The sequence below is a fragment of the Bacillus rossius genome, chromosome 6 (genome assembly GCF_032445375.1).
Source record: "Bacillus rossius redtenbacheri isolate Brsri chromosome 6, Brsri_v3, whole genome shotgun sequence".
NCBI classification, from domain to species: domain Eukaryota; kingdom Metazoa; phylum Arthropoda; class Insecta; order Phasmatodea; family Bacillidae; genus Bacillus; species Bacillus rossius.
Window position 1 is genome coordinate 64,910,792 of NC_086334.1, and position 18,010 is coordinate 64,928,801.

Below are 18,010 nucleotides of genomic sequence, written 5' to 3' on the forward strand. Positions count from 1 at the left end.
CCCGCACTCTTTGCCAAATTACGCCCTTTGAGACAAAATTTCGATGGTTTGAAAGTTTTGAAAAATTTGAAAGTTTTGAAAATTTGAAAGTTTGAAAATGCATTGCCACCTAGTTGGACGCCACTTGTCGCCGAGCGGGCTGATCCCCTTATTGGTTGTGTAGGTTCTTGGGCTAGCTCAGTTGGGGGTGGGTTTCGGGCCGCGTGGCAGTTAAGAGGATCTAGCCGGCTAATAATGAAACTACATAGGGTTTCGTGGCACTCACTCTTTTTATTGGCCACTATTTGATTTGCACTGGCACGGGGCTGTCGCGGTTCCCGCCTACGACCGTTCTTAGGTGAGGCCTGACTACACGAGAATTTCCCCTTACACGGCCGCCTATGTGGGAAGTAGTAGGTGACGGCGTCGCGGCGCTAACTGATGGCGTTTGTCCCAAACCGGCAAGGCTTTGATTTCCTGTCCTATGGCGACTTCAGGCAAGCACTACCTGCGGACACAGTTTCTGAACTGTCCCATTAATATGGCGAGGTCTCGTCCATGACACAAAGGTACTATTTTATCCTAGGCAATGCACGACTATACAAGCGAATAAAGATATATATATATATATATATATATATATATATATATATATATATATATATACATATATACATATATATACATACGAGAGGAAAGGAAAAAATTAAGAAACGCTAATAAAAAAAAAACTAACTATCTACGATAAGGCGACCCCTTGGCAATAGTTGACATACTAATCTCCATAGTTCCGAACTGCCTGACACGACTCTAAGACTGTTGCTGATCTATTCCCCGCGTCACTCTGGTTAAGCCCGGAGGTCTCTATGCTCACCCGTTTCACTCGTCTTCGCAAGAGCTCGCGGCCGTCACGTCTCTGCACCGCGGTTCTCCAGACACAACTGCCGACTCCCCTCGCGCCGACCCCCTCCCCGCGCACGTCTCGTCCCGCCCCTCACGTCCTCGTGGACGGGAACCCGCGACTTGTTCACCCCGTGCATAATAAAATACATGTTATTTACCCTTCTAATTTAAATTATACATGATGGACGATATTAAAGTTTTTACAATAAAAATTATGTCCTGCTGAAAGAAAAGAAAATATACATAAAAAACTACGTCGGAGGGACACTGGTTTATTGAAGGTGGCACCACTGGCTCCCGCACACGCCCGCGCACAGAAGAAGGCGGTGACGCGTCATAACGGCCTGCAGGAGCTAGGGTGGCCTCTGGGTCGACGTCAGTATAAATATATAATTCCTTAATAGTAACTAGTGAAATTAGAGCACCACAAAAAGAAGTTTTGCAACAAATAAATACATAAGAAATAAAACTAACTACAGTTATACATGTTAGCAATTACCTTATAACAATCCAGTTATAAATAAAAATTATTCAAAATTTATTGTGCTGAAAATAACTAATTGAGGTATTGTAATGTTGATTAGTAAATGTATTATTTTAGCCTAAAACCATTGTAAGAAAATAAATAATACACTAATGTACGATGTTTAGTTTTAAGAAAGACTTTTAAATTTAAAATAACTGATTTTAAAGTTACTGTAACTATTTAGTGACTTTATAAAGACCCAGTTGGCAACTCTGCCGGTGATGGTACTTACCAGTGCGCGGATAACGAAAGCGGCTGATGCAACGTTCCGTATATAACGTCACACGTGGCTGGGCCGGCTGATTCAAAACTCATTAGATCCACGATCGCACGGCTGAGAACACCCAGCATAGGCAGAATGTATATAATTCGTGCTCAGCAGGACTTAGAGACAGTAAATAGGTACGTGTTACTGATACACTTTAGACAAGTATGTACACACTGTTCAAGATTAGGTAAGGCTTCTTTTGGTAGGTACCTCAGAAAACATTCAGTCTTTAACATCTGAAATACTTTGAAAATTCGTAATTGGTGAATTATTCTTTAATATCTGTTCTTATGATACAAGAATCTGTTTGTTTTGTCTATCACATCACAATATTCAGCATTTAGCTGAGAAAGTTTGCATGTTCGCAGTAACCTCTGTAAAAGTCTCACTTTTCGTTAATAGTATATGTATGTACCTACTAGGTCGCCACTTCTGTTTTCACCTCTCTGATTTAACTGCATCTGTTGGATTATGTAAAATAAAAATAAGATACTAAAGACAAGGGCGCGAGCGTGGAACCGGCCACCGACTAGATTTATAGTGTCCGGACACGCAAGTTTCAATTATCATATTATTATATTTGTAATATCATAAACGTCGCAGTTTCCTCCCCCTCCCCTTTTTTTATTGCGTTACCAACGAATTTTTAGAACTTTTTTTTGTGTGTCTTGATACAATTTAATGCTGCTGGTTTACACACACGTCTTAATGAATTCATGTTAACAATTTTATATTAATAGTACATACTTATTTTCCGGACGATAAATATGAAGAATCGTTTCGGCTTCTCCGCATGCTCAGTTACCGTGCGATAGCGCTAGAGCCGTAATTGCCCAGTCCGGCAGAGACCGACACTGTGGGGGGGGGGGGGGGGGGGGGGGCAGCTGTTTGCGGACATCCCCGGCAGCCTTCGGCACCGTGTGACTCATGGCCAGGTGCTACAATGTAGAGATAAGGAACAGGCTGTTGCACTGATGATCTTCCGCGCGCAATGGTGGCACTGACGGCTTAGTCAACTTTCACGTTATCAAGGTAATCACAATGGATCAGATTAGATAGGATGCTAAGAAACAACATTTTTTACTACTTTTAGTATTTAAGTTCAATCTTCGTTTAAATTATTTGCTTTGTAACTTTAGTGGTCATGCTCTTAACCAGTAGCGTATGTAGAATTAGTTTTGTGTTGGTGGATTGGGGAGGCTAGAAACACTTTGCTCACTGTTTGCTTTAAAACTATTTCCTTTTGTTGGTAGTGATCTATTTTTTAAGATTTGCTGGGGGGGGGGGGGGGGGACTATATCCCACATTCGCCCATCCACCCGCCACCTGCATATGCCCCTGCTTTTAACAAGCTGTATGAATTTCTCTCAAGGAGACTGTTAAGTACTCTGAAGCCTAATCCACCGCCATTGACTACTTATACAACTTTGGTTTATGGTCAGCGAAGTGATTGCTGTCTGTCGCTCCACCTTGCGATCACTGCCACATTTCCTGTTCTCCTTGGTTCATTTACAGTTCCTTGTAGCATCATCTATCTTCCATTTCTTGTCTTACATCTTTCTCACTGCTAGGTTTGTGTAGTAGCACATTGAATTGCTGCTCCTGTTAATTCTGTGCTTACTAGTTTTTTTCATTCATGTATAATTTTTGCTTTCCTGCTATTATGCAGTGTACTGATACCTATGTTATTGAGCCACTATCCTACATACCACTTCATGCACTGTTACACACTTATTAAAATTTTTCGTACTTGATTATAAGAACAATCACTCTTTAGTAACTGGTTTTCAAGTGTGTGTCAATAACAATTTAAGTTAGCGCAATAATATGTCTCATAGTAACACTGCAGTGGGCAGTTGATAAGCATTTACTCTTTCTCATTTTCAGTTTCTGCCATTTGCAGTGACCTCACATTTTTACATGTGCTCTTGCAAGATAGTTTAAAAAACTAAAAAAAAAATTTAAGTTGTGAAACTTTCTAATTGAAGTCTATTAAAACTAGTGTCAAATGAAACATATTTTGCTTATTTGCTATATTTCTTGGAAAAGGCTTAATTAAGGACATCACATCACCTCTTCTCACTCATTTGCCAAACAGCATGGTAGGTAATATTTTATAACAGGTGAAAAGTTTTCTGCACACACAGCAATATTTTGTACAAGATTTTATTCGTGGATTCTAGCTTGCAACTGTGCAGACTTGATCCTTTTAAAGGAAATTCTTACAAGCAGTGCTGTGTACTCAGCTGTAAGTTTGAGGAAAATGAAAGTATGCTATTTTTGACGTGATAACGTCTTATAAATCGATGAACGCCGGCTGCACGCACGAAAAAGCATGACTCATTGTCACGTTCTGCCTGAGCCGAGCGTGCAAGAACCGGCCAACCACCGTGCGAGAAAATCTTCTGTAATATCAAACAGGTTAAGGCGGGCTTTTTAAAAGCTGAAATTTAAAAAATTTGATTTTTTTGTTCAATTTCGTCATTTCAAATTAATTTATTGACATTGATTTGGTTTTGGTTTATTTCTATAGGTAACTAATTGTTTGTGATTATTTTTAAACAAATTATTTAAATTAAATTTGCAAAAACTGTAAATAATATTTGAAAATTAAAAAGTATGCAATTTATCATCAATGTTTTCTTATGATGTTATCACGTAAAATTATCGTCCGTAAACCAACTTTACAGACAACCCGCTTTTTTCCTACACTTTTCAAGCTGATTTTTGCTTGTTGCGAATGGGAGCACGCCATTAAGTATATTTTAGCAAAATACCTTATTTTTTATGAGAAATACTTCTTGCACTGTGACATGTTGGAAATATGTCTTAGCCAGCTGAGTTTAGTTGTATCAACTGTGCAGTTAGAAAAGTATCATGGTTTTGGACAAGGCATTTTTTCGAGTTCAGATAGAAACTCAGCACATACAAAATAACTCTATTAGAACAACTATGAATGCTAAAACTTTCCTCATATATTTTTCTATACTTAAAATAACTATGTGTATAAGTCTTACAAAACATCTTTGAATATTATTTTGTTGTTTGCTGAGAATGTATGAACTTTTTATTTGTAAGTTTCTTTCTTAAACATTTAAAGTGAAAGTAATCAATCTTATCAGTAGTAGCCTGTGGTAAAATAACTAACTAAATGGGAAGATTTTGAAAATGTGTTCTCATTCAGTAAAATAAATCAAAAAGTAGCATCCTTTATCATATACATATATATGTAATGAAATATTTTATAAAATAGTTTGACCATATATATATATTTGTGTCTGTGTGTGTGTGTTTTGGCATCGTGCAAATAAATATTATTTGAATGCTGCTGCAAAGTATCCTTACAGTTGGAATATGAGCACATTGCTAATCACTTCTATTTGTCTTAGTCTTGTTAGGTACCTATAGAAGATAATAGTTAGCAATAATCTAATTTTAATTGTTGTTAAACAAGGTATTACTTTTGCTAATAGAAAGGCAGGTTGCCACATTTAACTTGTTGAGGTAAAATGGCAAAGTTGTCACACACCAGACCACCTCGGCTGGCTCAAAATTCGGTCTGAAGTGGACGCACATAAAAAACTTCAAAAATAAAAATTATTTGGTGTCGGAAAATTATATAATTTCCGCCAGTGGCAGATTTACGTTGTTCTGCCAGTAGGCTACTCAAATTTTGCAGCCCTTACCAAACTCTACAATTTGATACTAGGGGATTGATGTGACAGTTCCTATATTATTTTTACAACCCACAATTTAATTAAGATTGCACAAGAAATAGTTTTTAGGTATATTTCTGAGCTAATAAAAATTATGACTACTTATAAGGCGGGGTAAGGTATGTCTTAATACTACTTACACAATAGCATACATTTGGTAAACGTAATTAAATAATTGAGCTTGTTTACAGTTTAAAATATTGTATATTGAATTATTTAGCAACAATCCGGCTGATGGTGACTATGAAATCCAATTAAATACATTATGAAAGTTTTACAATACCTTTTTGCAAATTTTCTATTAGCAAAATCATCAATTATGTCGTATGAAATCTTGTTCATTAGTTCTGACTCTGTGCACAAAAGAGCCAAGGAGTTTAGTTTTTCTTGCCTTCAGGTAAATGTTAGATAATTTTTCGCTGGTGTTCATAGAGCCATGCAAACTGCTATGTCCAAGTTTGGATACACATTTCGCAAATTCTGTTTTCGCAGGAACAGAGATACACTTTTCAATGATCCAGAATCTGGTTTCACCAAAAACATATATCTTTAAAAGTGTATGCATTCTTAAACTAAGTTCCTAAGTCATTGGGATACATTTTATTCCAAGGAAAGAACTTTTTCCATAAGGGTTGTTACGTTGTTAGTGACCATTCACTCATTTTTGTGAGAAATCAAAACTTTTCATTGAAACTGTTGTAGGCCTCCTGCCGCTTTTCTAATTCAGATACGAGTTTATCAATGAGGATGAGAAAAGTGTTAACCCCAAAAGTATCACTCTCAGTCATTCTCATTTTTTCATCGGATGTTTCATTATAATTTTTTTTTTTTTTTTGGTTGTCTTTTTATCGAGTATTTTTTATACTTCTTCGAGATGCTTAATTTCACCGCCTTTTCTTCAAAATATTTCAAATTTCCCATTCAGCTACGAAAAACTTAAAAAGAGATTCATAAATATCAGCAACAGTGATAAAATCTACGGTAGAAGCCTAAATTTAAACATTCACTTTGTTTATTATTTTAAAAAAAATTCCACACAACAACCATTACCGCCGTTTCCAGTTTTTCTAAATTTAAAAGTTTTCCCGCCACTTTGTTTCGGTTTACAGGCTTTTTGGTACAATCATCCTTGATTGATTCCAAAGTTTTAAAGTTTTCGTGCCAAGAATCTCTCAAACTTCTACGTGTGTCCTCTAGCTGACCAACATGTCAGATTTACTCTCTTTAGCATTTTCTTTTTCCCCGATATCTGTAATTAATTTTTGCTAGTGTTGTGTCATACTCACAAAAAAATTGATTTCTTGAAGCAACATAAAAAAGCAACAAGCTTCTGTGCAATATTCAGAAGCTGCAATCTCACCATTAAATTTAAAGAGGGCAGAGCAAGGAATGAAAAAAGCAAATGGTGCTTGTCTTCAAATTTTAGCCTGTAAGCCATTGTACACACCAGGCATGTTTGCGGCATTATCATATGATTGTCCACAACAGTCTTCAATATTTATGCTCAGTGTTTTGATTTCTGAAATAATGGCAGAAGAGCTTTATGCCCCACTGAGGACAAAAACTTGAGAAATCTTTCACACCTTTTGCCTGTTTCCAAAACGTATCTAATGATGAAGGTAAGTTGGTCCACATGTGCTATACTTGGTGTTGAATCAATGATTAAGGAAAAATATTTTGCCCTCATTATCTTACTTCCAATCTGTTTTAAGACTTTATGACCCATTAAAAAAAATAAACTGATCACAAACGGTCTTTGATAAGTAACTATGTAATACTTCCAGAACCTTGATTTCCAAATCGTTCAATATGACTGGCTAAAAAAGGGTTGAATTCAACTAGCAGTTCCTAAATCATACAATAATTTCCATTATGCGGATCACCAAACTTTTCATTTTTTACTCTGAAAGCGAGGCTTCTTGAACACAATCGTTTCACTATGGCAACAACTTTCTTCAAAATGTTTCTTCAATAAGTAATTTCTTCATGAATCTGGACATGCAGTAAATTGTCGATTCGGCCATCAATTTCATTTCTAACTTTCAAACTAATAATTACTATATTTATGACACGCAGAGTTTTCATGCTGAGCTACTTGGTGTTCTGCATTTTTCCAGTCATTAAATCCTTTGTTCTCAACCTGAGTCATATTCTCCAATGGACCAAATGCTAAACAGGTCCCGCAATATACAGATCTTTTACTTTCAGAATAAACCAGCCAATTTCTGTCATTTACTTCATTATTTTTCATTTTCCTTTGGAAGATACTTACTGGCTAGAAACAGCACTGATCAGCATGTATTTTTTTTTTCACTTTTAGAGAAGTCACAAGACTTGTTTTTATCAAAACCGCACCTTGTGATAATCTCACTTAAGGTATCGTTGATTTCCCATAAAGCTGGATCTTTGTTAAGATGTACTGTTATTTGCACTTGATCATTACTTAGCGTCTGGTTCAGAGATGCATCTTCAATTGTTATTCTTATTGATGATTCCTCTACCACCTCTTTGTCAAAAACATGAATATCAGTTTTTTCAAAAGTAGATTGTTCAACAGATGACTTTTGTTGCTGGACCGCAGGGTTCAAATCAGTTCGATCGTTTCTAGTGTATGTTATCGAAGTTCCTGGTTTTTCAACACTACTTCCACTTCAACTTGTAAAAAAAACTGTCAATTTTCAACATGTTTTGGCTAACCTGTTCTTGTTCTTCTTTTTTTTTTTTTTTTCATTGTGGCCTTATTTTTATACTCAGCTCCACTAAGTAGTTTTCTTCCATCACTCATTCCAACAATTTTCTCAACCAAGAACTGAAAGTACGAGACATTTATTTAAGTATAATGAAACAAAAAAATCAAAATTACATCTTATTGATTCGTTAATTATGATTTAGTTAAAAATATTATGATTACTTACCTACTATAAATTTGTATGCACCAGTGATGTTTTGTTATGAAGTTATTCATACAATCCACGAAACACTTTGAAAAATTACAGCAAACAACCAGAAAAATGTGCCAGGGAATTATTAATACGTATTAAAAATTGTAGGGCGCAATCAACAAAGGCGGTTTTTCTTTTGTTTTTAAAGTAAGATAATGCATCAGTTGCAGCTACAGTGTGTCCATACAAATCTATAGTAGAATTTCCCAAATTTTGCCATGACCAAAATCAAAAAATTATAGCTCTTATTTTATGCAATTTTTTCTCATTTAAATGCTTTAAATACAAACATAAAAATCTGAAGACATAAACTATTCCACTCTTTATCATTCTCTCAGTCTGTGACATCTATCTGTTAATATTAATTCAGACTTACAAATTTTAAATTTAAATTACAAAAGAAGTTTCACTTTTGACACGTATAATCTGTACACACAGTCTTTCTTTTTTTTAAAATTTCTGTAAGACATAAAAAAAATTCTGTCCCCAAATTTGCCACCCCTAAAATTTGTCGCCATAGGTTTGTCACTCAGCCTGCTGGTAAATAAACCTGCTACTGCTTCAGACAGTCCTTTTGTGCATGTATGCTAAATTGTGAACATTTCTACTAAGAATTATTCATTACTCTCGGCAGCATATTAGTAACATAGATATTTACACTATCTGACCAGATAGCATTATTCCTTATCTCATTAGGTTATGTCGTTATCACATGCTGCAGTCAATCATCTATACCTAGAAAGACATGAACAGCTAAATGTTAATTACCAATCTCTTTATGACACATTAATATTATGACATTTCTTCACATCTTAAGACGCCCAAATTTGGCCATCATAAGTTAACACGTCACTTAAGATATTTAAGCGAGATATTTTATAAATAGTGAACTTATTTTCTGCAAAAAATATTTTATAAATACAATTATAAAATATTCCAATCTTGTCACTCAATTACACAAGGAGTCTGTGCTCTAGGATAAATATGATTTTTGCAAGAAAAGTATCATTTCTGTTTATATAAACACAATAAATCATTAATAAACTACTTAGAAGGTGGGGACGACAAGTAACCTGAGTCACTATAACTTCTCTATTTGCAGCTTGTTATCTCTATAAGAACATTTAGTCCCGAAAATATATTTTTGATGAACACTTATCCTGAAGAACACCGTTAAGTATTTAAAATGTTGCTAACCTAACGTAACATTTACACTATTTTACTTTACCTATTTTAAATGCAGCTTACATAACCTTACCAATGAAATGTAACAGTCTAATCCAGCTTGCCATTCACATGATTTAACAGTATTTTTTAATGTAGCCAACAGAACCTAACCAACCATCCAAATGACTTTACAGTATTTTAAAAGTAGCTAACCTAACATAACCCAAAATACTATTCCAATAGAAAAGTACTGCTAAAATGCTTGAAATATCTCATTGACTATTTACAGAATCATGAAATATAATGAATCAAAACCAATTATTGTTGTTGTTGTTGTTATTATTATTATTATTATTATTATTATTATTATTATTTATTATTATTATTAAAGAGCTTCAACACCAGAAAATTCCAAAATAAACACTCAAACAAAGAGCAAAACCTACTCTGAGGCATGATTATTAGCACTTTAAATTTATATTTTACCCATTTTTGTTAATGCTTTCAATGGACCATTACAGAAACTTACACCTAATTTAATTAACAGCAAGTATTCTTTTTCCAACCAAAACTTTGGGATCAGTTTATAATTTTTCAAAAGTTATTGTAAATTCATCCAATAATACGACAAAAAATATGTGTGTATTCATTTGGCAATAAAAGATATATTTGGTAACTAAATTAAATGTTATAAACATTATTACTAATAATTCAGTGACAGTGTTTCCTACATAAATTTTATTAACAAGGTTGTAATTTAGAAAGCCATTTAAAATAAAAACATAATTCAAATTTTGTGCCTTTATTTAAAGTAAATTTTTCTTAACTGTTTAGGCCAAGAAAAACATTTTCTAAAGAAAAGTTGATTTAAAAATCATAAGTTGACCACTCATTTAATCCTACCTACTTTACTTTGTGCAATAACCATTGTCAAAATTTGTATTTCTGCCAATACACTCAATTATGCCAATTTACAGTTTTAAAAGGAACGGTATGCTTCATGTAATTCACGTTTGTTCTTTTACTGTTGTTTTGGCAACCATATTAAACACAATTTAGCATTTTGTCATTTAGTTTTATCAACCAACCATTAAAACCTGTGCTAGATTAGTGCCAATATCGAATGCAGTAACTCCAACGTGACAAGTGCACAGAACGAGAAAAAATTTGTCTGCAGATCAGACAGGCCTCTATACTTATATAACTTATTTTAAAACAATTTTTATAATGCACTTTTAGCACACTGACAGTGATAAAAATGATGCCATATGTTAACAGTAACTGTTATACTATTGTACCATGATAAGTGTAAATATGCATTGGTTACTTTTAAAAGCTTCATGGTGTGAAATGTTTTCATTTGTTTTTATTCCAATGTAAGCACATAACTGATTAACTAAATATGTTTACTTGAAAAAGTTGCATAAATTAGTCCAGCCTTTCATGTACCCACCATATTTTTGTTTTGATTGGCTGGCAAGCAATTTAATGTCTGAATTTTATTATTTTCTGCATGAAATTTAATAAAAATGTAATTTAATGCAGGTGGAATATTCAATTTTTGTTTTTTTTTTGTTTTTAGGTAACAGTTCCACAGAAGCTGTTTCATCATGAGCCGTTTCTTTGCCAGAGGCTCTGATTCAGACAGTGAAACTTCCTCTGAAGAAGAAGAAGTATTAGTTCGTCCTCATAAACCAGTAGTTGCCTTCGCAGTGAGCGACGATGAAGATGATGTGAAACGTGTGGCACGACCAATTAAGGAGAAACGATATGAAGAGGTCACTGGCCTCATCAAGAATATCAGGAGCTTTAAGAAGAACAAGGACATGATCAGCATGCTGTCTACATTTGAGGATCTGACACGTGTTTATGCAAAGGCCGTCCCCTTCATTGTTGAGGAGAGTGGAAGCACTCCTAAATTCTATCTGCGTTGCCTCAGTGAAATGGAGTTATTTGTCAGCACACTGTGGGCCGATCAGGAAGGAAGGAAACGAATGTCGAAGATAAACTCAAAGTCGTTGGCATGCCTGCGGCAGAAGCTGCGAAAATACAACAAAGAATTTGAAGCTGAAATTAATCTATTCAAGGAGTCATTCGAAGAAGATGGGGAAGAGAGTGAGTCTGATGTAGATTTGGAAGTAAAATCACAGTCAAACAAAATGGTTGACTTTGATTTGACAGTTGCTGATGCACCTGTACAACAGAAGTCGTCTGGGGATGAAAGTGACGATTCCATAGATTGGGGTTCTTCAAGTTGTGAATCAGAGAGCAGTGACTCCGAACAGTACGTTAATCGCAGGCATGAGTTTTTTAGAAAGCCAGGTAAAGAGGTTGAAGTAAAAGATAAGAAGGACAAGGCAAAACAGAAAAGGGATAAAGATCGCAAACAGCACAAGGCTGAAGATGACCAAAGTGATGGAGAATGGGAGACTGTCAAAGGTGGTGCTAGTATACACATAGAAAGAGAAACTTTGTTTTCTAAAGATGAAGAAATAACATCAGATGTTCTGGTTAATAAGTTACATGAATTCTTGTCAGCTCGTGGTAAGAAGCGCACTGACCGTCTTGAGCAAATCAAACTATTTAATGAACTTCTCAACATAGCAGAAGCAAATAACTTGGGTGTTGTAGTTTCCATCAAAATAAAACTTGCAGTTATATCGTCTTTATTTGACTACAACCCAAAGATTTTGGATGCCATGAAACCAGAGCATTGGTCAAAGCTGTTAAATGTATTTGATGTGACATTAGATTTGGTGTTGTCTGTTTCTGATATTCACATTCAAGAAAACATCCCTGATGACAGAGAAGAATTCGAGAAGCCTCCTTATGTAATCCGGGGTTGTATTCTCACAGTTTTGGAACGGATTGATGCTGAATTTTTCAAGATGCTTAAAGAATGTGACCAACATAGTCAAGAATATGTTACTCGACTAAAGGATGAAATAGCGGTTACTAAACTTATTGAAAAAGTGGAGAAGTATTTACTGAGATTCAATTCGGGTCCAGAACTTTGTCGGTTTTACTTGATAAAAATCAAACACATGTATTACAAGTATGACGAGAATGTTGTGAAGCAGAAGAGAGGAGAGATACCAGTAGATTATGCCACGAGCATTAATTTGATGGACGAGCTGTGCAAGTTTATTTACGTTCACGACGAAGTGGGTCGCCTGCGTGCTCATGCCATCCTGCACCAAATTTACCACCACGCCCTCCACGACAACTGGTTTGAGGCACGGGACCTGTTTCTCATGTCCCACCTTCAGGAATCCATCCAGTTCTCTGACACAGCTACACAGATAGTGTACAATCGCACCATGGCTCAGCTGGGCTTGTGCGCATTCCGCCGGGGTAACGTGGAAGAAGCGCACAGCTGTCTTGTCGAACTGGTCTCCTCGGGGAAGATGAAGGAACTGCTCGCCCAGGGTATAGTGATTCAGAGGGGCTACGAGCGTAGCAGGGAACGCGAGGTGGTCGAGAAGCAACGCCAAATGCCCTTCCACATGCACTTTAACCTGGATCTTCTGGAGTGCATTTATTTGGTCTCTGCAATGCTCTTGGAGGTGCCCTACATGGCTGCACACGAGTACGATGGTCGCCGCAGGATGATATCAAAGGTTTTCTACCAACAGCTACGCTCTAGCGAACGCCAGTCCTTGAATGGTCCTCCTGAGTCCATGCGCGAGCACGTGGTCGCGGCTGCAAAGTCTCTGAGGAACGGCGACTGGCGTGCATGTACCAATTACATCATCAACGAAAAGATGAACGTGAAGGTGTGGTTCATGTTCCACGAGGTGGAGAAGATGCACGCTACACTGGTGAGGCTCATCAAGCAAGCATCCTTGGAAACTTTTCTGCTGACTTATGGTCACGTGTTCGACAGCATCTCCCTGCATTCTCTCTCTGGCATGTTTGAGCTTCAGCTACGGGAGGTGTATGCCCATATCAACAGGTTGGTAGCAGATGAAATGGTGGCAGCCTCGGTGGATGGCACGAATCAGTTGATGATCATGCACCGCAGTTCACAGACGAGTCTCCAGGCCTTAGCTCAGCAGTATGCTGATAAAATATCTTATTTTCTTGAAGCCAACGAGAGAATTCTGGAACTCAAAACTGCCAATTTCTATCGTGGAGGCAACTACCGTGATCGTCAAAACTGGCCTGGTCAGGAATGGAGTCGTACAAAGCGTGACGGCGGGACTCTGAACTACCATGCCTCGAATTAAAACATTTTTTTTTAATTATTGCATTTCAAAATTGGAAGCTTTTTTGCTTGTACAAGGTTTTGTTTTATGTAACTAATGATTTAAAATATATATTTGTTTCTTGAATTAAAACTTCTATCAGGTATGTAGTTATGATATTAATATCCTCTCATTAACTGTTGAAGTGTCTGTACAATGAAAGTGTTAAAATTGTAAAATATTTAATTTGCAGAAATGGATGTATACTTTCTGAACATGTGAACATTTGTTTCTCTTATTTAAAACTTTGAGTAAATTTTTGTTATTTAATAAAAGAATAAATTTATATATGAATATATATGTGTATTATATTAATGTTAATTATCTATAGGTTCAATAATGTAGGTAGGTAGTGTTTTGATATTAGCACCTACTGACAAAAAGTTTGCTAATTTCTGTATGTAGGCCTACTCAGTTAAGTTGGAAAAATTTTGAATTTATGTGTTTGTGTTCAACAAAATATTTCATTTGTTGAATGAATGTCATACTTCTATATATAACTAATATATTTGAATACCTGTACTTAATGTTTTCTAGAATGAAAATCATTTTTATTTAAAGTTTGAATTTAATTTGACTAGTTATTCTTAAACCAAAAAGATTGTAATTTTTTGGCTAGGGGGGTGTTAATTGTTTGCTAATGATTAAAAGCAATCATAAATAATGTATCCAGAGAGCATTCACAAGGTAAGTCAGATTGGTTGATGTTTAGCTGGAGTAAAGTGTTGCCCACGGGTAGTTTCATAGTGCAAAATGTGTCGTAGTGCTTAATTTTAGGGTAAGGGCAACTCCCTCCTTCCTAATGCTGGACATTAGCTAGAGTATGTATAATTTTTTGAACTGTGTGTTTTAATTCTGGATTAATACTCTTGTCATTTAATTTTTTTTAATTGGCAATTTTTTTTCGGGATTATTAAAAAACTTAAGATTTTTTATATACATGAAAATACTTAATATATTTTCTGAAAGAGTAGAAATATCTTTGCACTGTTAAATGTGAAATTAAAGGAATAAAACAAATAAGGTTATTTAATTTTTTTATTTACAACATGATTGCACATTTACAGTAGAATAAATAATTTTTTTTAACTCGTGTTTAGATCTCTTAATAGAAAGGATTGCAATAGAGCCACAACCTCAGTAACTAGCTATTACAGTGTGCAAAGTGAAACCCTGTATGAAATTTATCAAATTTTTGAATTTGGTTTCCATACATTTTGATCCGTGTTGAAGGAAGAACAATTTCCTTGTTTACATAAATAAATTATTTTGGCACTGCACAGTTTACTCACGGTACATTTTTGTTCATGTCCGAGAACATACACAACATCAATAAGGTCGACGATGTCCGAAAGCACAGATTTAACTTGGTCGTTGCCCACATCATCATATTCCACCAGTCCGTGCATTTCGTAAGTCAGTTTACGATTATCACTTTGTGACTGTCTAGATCAGTCCACTCACACGGTCCTGACTTCGTCACCACCGATCGCAGATGTCACTACAAGTATCTTAATTATGTGGTCCTTTTGGGATGTAAAACACTGGACATTGCACAGAAACAGTGTCATTATCAGTATTCATGATAACACACATGAAGCTGGGGGCTGACTCAGCGAGGCTGCGGCACTGGACTTGGTGAGGTCAGGGTTCTGTAAGGTTGGAGAGACGGCATCTAGATGTACGTGGTAGTACAGCATTTAGGAACATCCTGCTGCACGCTTCTCGTCGCTCCCAGCACCATGATCTCATGTGCAGTGTGTCGGGCACGGAAGACATGCCTCTGTCGCGCTCGGTACATGGCAAGCAGCCTTGACTGTCCTTGTCCTGTTGTAGGTACACTGGCAGGGATTTGTAGATGCATAAACTAGCAGAAAGTCTTTTGGCAAGTATGTCAACACTGTCTCCTTGTCTAGAGCCACTAACAAGCGTACTTTACCAGGGTGGCCACTCACCGGAAGAACTGGGAAATGTTATCAGGGATTTCATTATCACCTGGAAATATCAGGGAAATCTCAGGGATTTTTACTTTAAAACCGGGAGGTTGTTTTTGCCGATCTGAATATACTTTTAAATTGCAGGGTGTCAACATACATGGAACAACAGGATTTGTATAGAAAATATAATACCCATAAATAAAAAATAATGGATATTTGGTCCTGTGCCTCACAAACCTTAGCTTACTTACTTTTGTGTTTCGTGTTAACCAGCGTGCACTTGTAGCGCCAGGATTTTGCGGCATGGTATGTATGCACCATGCGGGCCGTATCAATGCGCACTTGTATGTGCCTTTCGGGGCCTCTCAACTGCGCAGTCGCGATTAGAATGGAATGTTGTTTAGTGTTTACAGTTTTTTTTTAAATGGTGAGTGTGTATGTAAAGCTTGGTTGTTTCGATGAATTACACGGGCTGTGCCATTGTAGTAACTACTTAATATGTCGTTTTTCCGTTGCGGCTGATTTGTGCCACCCACGCGGACAAATATATTTTCTTAACTAGCAGGTTGTAGTGGCCTTAATAATTAACTATGTGTAGCAAACAGTGTTCACATTTAATCGGCTAAAGTATGTTTGCGGCTTATTGAAATGGTTGGCTTCTATTTGTATTTTGCAGTGTGTTTGTGTAGAATAGAAGGTACATTTTTCATGCGACTTGTAAAATGAATGTCAATTATAAGCGCAAGTTTTCACAAGACTGGCTTGTTGATCAGCGGTTTAAGGAATGGCTTCGCCCGGTAAAAGAAAATCCATTCTCTGCGGCATGCAGTTTGTGCAACACAACCTTTTCATTAAGTAATAAGGGAAAGACTGCAGTGAGGAGTAATTTAAATTGCAAGAAACATAAATCGATAACAAAGCTTTCAGGTTCGGGATGCACATTGGGCGTATTTTTTAATTGTGCTGATAAATCACAACGTGGATCTGAGATTACACCTGACTTATTTTCGCAGCAGTCTTCTACGCCAGCAGCTACTGTTGTTACAAATATATCAGAAAACATTACAGCTGTAAGTGAGGTTAAATCTAGGCAAGAGTCGTGGTATGAATTGGTTTATGATGAATGAAAATGTGACTCATGCAGAGATCATTTGGTGTATTTTAATAGTTATTGTCAGTTCGCAGTGCGGACCTAAATGCATTGTATTTAAAAGTTATGTTTCCTGATTCTATGATTGCCCAAAAAATGCAGCTACACCGGACAAAATTTTTTTATCTGGTCGTGTATGGTTTGGCGGGAAGCCTACAACTCACGTAATTTCGGTTCCCTGCAAGAATTTCCGAAGTTTTGCGTTTTGGTATTAACACCACTTCAGCCGCTAAATCAGAAGTTTCCAATGAAAACAAGCATGTTGTGACTAACCTAACCTAATCCTTCGATTTTTTTGATTTCAATTTTTGAGAGAAATCCGAAGTTGCACGAATGTGGCAGGGAACCGAAACTATGTGAGTTGTAGGCTTCCCATGGTTTGGCACCATATTTCCATAGAGAACTTGTTCGAATGGGGGACGCGGATTTGTGTCGAAAAGAATAGTGACTATTCCGCCTAAGCAATGGCAAAAAACGGATTTGTGTCGAATCGGAATAGTCACTATTCCATACAAGATTTAAATCTCACAAGTTGGCACGGACTTGTGCCGACCCGGAAGTCACTATTCCGGTTCGACACATTTCCGTGTAGTGAAGATTCCGGGTATGGTGGAAGTCGGGTTAGTTGTATGCGGAAAAGTTTCGAATTTTTTTCGATGGAATTCATGTAGTTTGGTCAAACATGGTCCGATCCGGATTTTATTCGAATATGAATTTTTCAAGTAGTACCTACATAACGACATTAGAGTGCAGTGTTCGCGTGGTTTAGCAACGCTATCTGTCAAGTTACTCATAACTAATTGTTGAAGCTCATTGCGAATTATCACTGAGCAGGGTGCGCCAGTATACCCAATTCCATTTATAATTTTATAATTTATTGTGTATCTCGGTTTCTATTTGCACACAATATTTATTTTATGCCTGTACTTTTTAAGTGCATAAGTTGTCAATTCATACACTGACTATGTTTCTTTATTTTCTGTGCAATACAGAATAAATTTTTACTTTTAAATATAAAAAAAATAAATGTCTCTGAAACATCAAAACTGCCAATCTCCTGTTCCACAATACCAGACCAAACACTTGAATTATAATCGGTTGACACAGCTCAGGAGTTCTAGATCACGTGCGGCATGTATTATGTTGTATAATAATATGTTGTACATATTTGTAGT

The 18,010-nt window shown here is 36.3% G+C and overlaps 1 protein-coding gene across 2 annotated transcripts in view; it reads left to right on the top strand.

Moving 5' to 3' along the window:
* The window catches only part of LOC134533266 (eukaryotic translation initiation factor 3 subunit C-like), a 37,515-nt gene extending 23,471 nt beyond the window's left edge, over positions 1–14,044 (top strand). For both annotated transcript variants that reach the window (XM_063370707.1, XM_063370706.1), the window contains exon 2: positions 11,084–14,044. In XM_063370707.1, coding sequence (XP_063226777.1) covers positions 11,112–13,730 — 2,619 coding nt within the window. In that variant the 5' untranslated portion in view covers positions 11,084–11,111 and the 3' untranslated portion in view covers positions 13,731–14,044. The remainder of the gene's footprint in view (positions 1–11,083) is intronic.
* Positions 14,045–18,010: the final 3,966 nt, after the last annotated feature.